The sequence below is a fragment of the Heliangelus exortis genome, chromosome 3 (genome assembly GCF_036169615.1).
Source record: "Heliangelus exortis chromosome 3, bHelExo1.hap1, whole genome shotgun sequence".
NCBI classification, from domain to species: domain Eukaryota; kingdom Metazoa; phylum Chordata; class Aves; order Apodiformes; family Trochilidae; genus Heliangelus; species Heliangelus exortis.
In genome coordinates, this window is record NC_092424.1 from 24821629 (window position 1) to 24827628 (window position 6000).

Below are 6000 nucleotides of genomic sequence, written 5' to 3' on the forward strand. Positions count from 1 at the left end.
TTAGGGTAGCTTAGTGGGTTTTGAGCACTTGAAATGACATTTGTGTTGTATTGACAGAATGGGTTGTTACACTCATTTTGTCATGTCAGAAGGCCCTGTACTAGTTGGAAGTGTTGTTAACCAGTATTGATAAATTTGATAAGAATAAAAGTTAGTTGGATCAACATTTTACTTGTGTAACAGCATGCCATTTCTGGTTTGCTTCCCTGTTAGAAACCTCCATGGCTATTAATAGGTCAGAAGGCTTACTATGACAGCTCAATTTAAAACTCTAATTTTAGTATTACAAGCATTAGATCATAGGCAATACTTGTATATGACCACTTAGTGTTAAACAGAGGGACTTGTGGACTGTGGCTATACAGTGTCATTTGGCAGTACTGCCTGGTTTTCAAATGAGCTGTGCACATGAGCTGTGTCCAGCCTTGTGTGGAAAGCAAGATTGCTCGCACTTGCTCACTTATGTCCTATGCTACAGACAAAGCTACTGCATGGATGCTGTTTCCCACTGCATCATCTAAAATCTTGATGTATGGATGTGGATGTTGATTTCAAGCTAAAGAAAAGTTAATTTCAGTCCCTGTTTTCAGTATTCAATAGCATGAAGATAGAAATAGGGCTCTAGCAGCTGTGCTTTTCCTCCTTGCTTCTTCTCAGCAAATATAATTCCAGCATTGCAAAAAGTTTTTCTGTGATCTGAACCTTTCTTGAACCGGTTTACCTTTTGCACAGTACATGGTTTCATGGTTGACATCATGCAGTTTTACAGTGTCTACAGTATTGTTAGCTTGGCTCAGAAGAGGAGTTGGTGCTCTGAATCACAGCTATGGAAATATTACTTTTCATTAGAGAGGTTATGCAATTTATCTTTGAAATATCTTCAGATGTTTCTCCCCCTAAACTATGAAGGAAATCTACATTCATAGAAACTAATGCCACTTTAATCTCCATTTAGGAAACCAAATGCCTATTTATGCAACAAAATGAAATTTTGTCATTGCAGAGAAAGACTATGCAAAGCTTTAAATCAGGTATCATAAGTTTCATGTAAGTTTCTTGTTCCAGGTTTATCATGTGCTTAAAAGATTCATAATTATTATGGACTTGATGGATTTGCTGTTGGAAATTGCCTGAAGTGTTTAGGCAGGAGCTGAGAATAAATTGACAGTATGGTACATTTTTAGCCTTAAAATCTGTGAGCAGAGATGTTATTGCTGCTTCTCTATTGTTGGTTTGATCTGAATCAGCCTTCTACATTAAATTTCAAAAAAAGATACTTACCTGTAATTCAAATCTCATTCTAAAGTGTACTTTTATGTTACATGAAATTTTATAGTACTCTTAAAGCTGTTTGGAAAGAAACAGTTAGTGTAAAATTATAACCAGTAAATGAGGGATTGCATTTTCAAAGGCCTTCAAGCTCATATGTAGGGTCTACAAAGTCTCATTGGTTTGCAGATGTTACTTATGAGGGGTCTGTATTTATGTATGTCTGCATACGCAGATATAATCTAATGATAACACTCCAGTGGTAAACTATTTGAATAAGTCCATTCTGTGCTTATTGAGACAAGTCTTTGGTGGCTTTAATACACCTTTTTTTGGTTCCATTGTTTAGAACTCATGAACTCACATGACAAGTCGAGTGACTCAAGTAGTCAGATAAGTTGAAAAGGTCCATAGGTCTCGTTAAGTCCTGTCAGTTGTACTTGAGTCACTTGCAATTAAAGAATGAAAGGAGTCAAAGTTTGACAAATTTAAAAGGAAGTGTTAAATTAACTTAGTTTAGGAATTTAAAAATAGGTCTGATCCTGAGAATTATAGGTCTTTGATGCTGAGAATTTTATGACATGACTTAGGAATGCATTGTGGAAAAAAATTCCAAAAAGCTCAGCTCCATGCTTCTGTGATCTTGAGAGTGCCAAAGTGTAGGATCGATCTCACCAGTATGTGGGAGTTCAGATCTGTAAGGTCATTCATGTCACCTACCAACAATTAAGGCACTAATGGTGAAAGTGATTTTGTTTGATCCCAGTTTTCTTTGCTCTCAACTTTTGTTCTTGCAGCTGCAAAAGGATTATCTGCATAATTTCACAACTTCTATGCTATGTAGTCATCAGCATAAACTCAAGATGATCCTTGCACTCTACCTCTTTGAGTTAGAACTTGAAAGGCCAAATGGTATTTTCAGGCCTTCCTTCCACACACTGTTGAAATCTGATTAAAATCTATATTTGCAAATGCAGAAATGGCTGGGCTTCTTTTTCCTAAAAAGATATTTAGGATTTGTATGCGTGCTGTGCAACATTTATCTAGTATACAATCTGAACTACTTTAATTAGTCTAACTGTAAAGCCAGCAACACTTCTATTTCTCTGTCAGACTGTGTGATGCTTCCTAGATGTGGTCGAACATAACTGCTGTTGTCGTAATCGGTGCCAGTTGTTTAAATGCTTAGTTGTGAGTATCTAGTGAAATACTTTTAAATAACAAGATAAACACTACAGCTGCCGATACAAAGTAATCTTACACTGAGGGCGCGTGAGGCACAGAAAATTTCCTCTATGTCATTTTGATTTGAGTTTGAAGCTGGACCTGGGCTTGGTTCCAGCTCAAAAAACTGTTCATTGCAAAGGCTCCTAAATCGTCCCAAGGAGCTAATTTTGGCAGCCAATTGTTTTTGTTTGGCCAGGCATCGTAATAGCAAAAGCCGTCTGCTCCAGCAAATGAAGACTTCTTCAATGCTCAGACTTGCTGTTTCTGATTTTATTCTGATGTGAGAGGTGTACACCTTTTCTGGTTTCCCCATCTCATCCCAATTTCACTGTTTTCATTTGCTTGGTTCGGTTTTTTTATTTTGTTTCTCTGTTTAGTTAGTTTTATGTTTGGGTGGGATTTTGTTCTTTGTTTGTTTGTTTGTCTTTCATCTTTGTTTTTGGTTGGTTGGTTGGTTGTTTTTTGTTAAACTGTACCTATTTGTCCTGCATGTAAATTAAAAACATACTTCCTATTTCCAAAATAAAGGATACTGTATTCTGCTCTGAATCACTGCTTAATCCTAAATTATAATTGTATTATCTGTTTACTTTCTTGGTAACTAAAGCTGTGATTCTCTTCCATTCCTATGAACAGTATTAGCTTGGTGAATTTATTGATTCTATTTGCAGTTATGCTGGAGTTATTATAATAGTTATTATAATAATAATATGAACAACTTTTTCTTCAGTAAGAAAGTGCTTGTGATGACAGACACACAGTGAAAAGTAAAATATCTGCTCATTCCTAAAGTATAAAATGAAAACATGCAAGTTGGCTGTTTCTGTTAGGTTAAAAATTGGGCAGTACAAGGTAGAGAGAAACATTAAAAATTAAATCTTGTGGACAGTTATTAATGGGGCAGTACTCACTTTCACACCACTTGGGGTGCATTTAATTTTGAATGTGTACATACATACCTTGCTACCTTGCTACATTAAGATTTATGCACCAGAATGTTGGAGGAATCCTACCAAATAACGAAGTGTGTGACATGTAAGAAATGATGTGGTCTCAGTCTGGCAATACGCAGTGCAGATGAAACTCAAGTGGGCCATTTCAGGGTTTTCATGAAGCTTACCAGAATTCATAGTTTCTCTTATGTGTTTATGAAGGTTCAGATAGGCTGTGGTATGTGAAATAGCTAAATTTAAATAATCTGATGATAATTCTGCTTCACATCAGTTTTCAGGGAAGGGAAAAAAATCGCTCATTCATGTTTTGAGGGAAAACATTATAATAGGAAATGTTTAATGTGCTGAAAAGGTAAAAATTTCATCTTCATTCATTCATGGCCTCAGCCATTTTGCAAATACCTTGAATTTCCATGCATTTTCACAGAATATCACACTGATAATTAAAAACAATAAAAAAAGTCTGCAAACAAACTTTTCCTTCTGATCCTGGAAAGCTAATTATCCATCTATGGCATCCAACCCCCAGAAAAATAAACAATTTTAATTCAAAAGGAAATATTTTGTATTTCTGATACTATTACCAGTATTTCAGGGTTAAAGAATATAATTTTAAGAATTATTTAACACCTTCATCTTTAAAAACATGGACTTGCTAATCTTTTACACAAGCATTTATTAGTAAGTACCTGAATAAAAATACTGTTTAGATAAGCTACCTTCTTTTACTTTCTTGTTTATTGTATAAGCATCTTATCCTAGGGCACAGATTCACTTGCATTTGTCTTCAATTTAGATTTCTTGTCATTTGTTTTTAAAAATTTAATATAATAATCAGGCACTTTTCCTGGAAAAAATGTATTCAGGAATCATTCTGCTTGTACTTTTTCTACCAGAACTTCTAATCAATTTGTTGCCTCTAATGCTTATTACATATATTTAAATTTTTTAAATAATTTTTCATGGAGCTGTTCTACCGACCATGTTTTAATGTAAAATAAAATAGAAAAGTTAAAATATTGCAGATATCTTGTTGTCTTTAACTTAGTGGTTGCAAGGGAGAATATAATTTTGTATTACCAGGATTTGCAAAAGACCGTAAGATCTATTTTTTTGAGAAGAAATTTTCTGCAGTGCCTATAGTTACTTAGAGTTTGAAATACATATTTTCTTGAAATTAAATCAATCTATTCTTGAGCTCTTCTTTAAAGTTGTGTACGTGTAATAAATTATGCGTCATATACATTATTTTGCGTAATATACTTTCTAAGTCATATAATGAAATTTGACCTAAAGACAACATTTAGAGTACTAAAATACATTAAAAGAAAAATAATAAAACCATAAAAGCCAAAATTAACACTTTTTTTCTCTCTCTCATTTCTTTAGGACTTTCAAACTGTGTTACCCCTGATTGTTCTCTTCGAAAAGTTTGGAAAAACTTATTCCAGAGCTGGGCAAATAGTCTAGTTGTCCTGCCAACTACACAATATAAGACACCTGATGAGTAATCAATAAATGTATTTCAACAAATGACTGTAGGTATGGCTGACTATTCTATAAAGTACTCTTTGTTAATTGATTTTGCTTGATCTGTAAGCAGTACAGCTTCCAACATTAATACACTGATTTTTTGTGGTTTTGAAAAAAACAACAAAAAAACAAAACAAAAAAAAAAACAACTATAATCTTATTAAAATTAAGTCTGAAAGTGCTATATTTTGTTTGCTGTGCATCCTTTGGGATGCAAGACCACAGTACTCAAGTAAAAGACTGGGAATAACATTATATTTATTACAGATTTGTAAGTGAGGTTAATACGAAAAAAAAAGAAAAAAAGTTCAAAATTTACATCTGTGGCTTTTTTTCTCACAATGGTAAATGTGTCTCATTTATCACTGTTCATAATTTTCAGTGTTAGTATACATCCTTTTTGGATACTGATCCACCTCTTCAGAAGGATAGGAAAGTCTACTTACATGGAATTTTAAATTTAAAAATTTTAAATTTTTAAAAGTTCTTCTGTTGGTAATACAACATCAGAATTGGAGAAAAATAAGTTCTAATGGCACATACACCTTATTAATAGATCAGTTTCTCTGTATCCACTGAGTATTCTTTGTCAATAATTGTGTATTTACTCCTAGTTCCGTGTTCCAGCCTGATATGTGGGACCATCATCATATGATGTTTGGCAAAGAAGCCATTTGACCACACAAAACTGGTATCAGCTGTGTTCACTGATATGCAGTCCTTCAAAATACTAACTTCAGAGCCCATTAACTTCGAAGCACTCAGGGAATTCAGCATCATGGGAAGACTTCAGCATTTCTTAAGAGTAAATCATCAGCTAATTCTTAAAATTATGGGAGTGAATTTTCACAGCAGTTTTATGCTGTAGAATGAAATGTTTGCTTTTCCTTTCATTTGACTGTATTTATATCAAGTGTATCTGTTTATAACATTCAAATCAATTAATCAGTGGTAGGCTTTTAATTACTGATTTTTCTTATAGTAATCTTTTGTCCTCTACAAATGTATGGGAAACCTC

At 33.8% G+C, this 6000-nt stretch overlaps 1 protein-coding gene across 2 annotated transcripts in view; it reads left to right on the forward strand.

The window, feature by feature from the left end:
• The window catches only part of SPATA17 (spermatogenesis associated 17), an 86018-nt gene extending 81033 nt beyond the window's left edge, over window positions 1–4985 (forward strand). For both annotated transcript variants that reach the window (XM_071739676.1, XM_071739677.1), the window contains one exon: window positions 4839–4985. In XM_071739676.1, coding sequence (XP_071595777.1) covers window positions 4839–4919 — 81 coding nt within the window. In that variant the 3' untranslated portion in view covers window positions 4920–4985. The remainder of the gene's footprint in view (window positions 1–4838) is intronic.
• Window positions 4986–6000: the final 1015 nt, after the last annotated feature.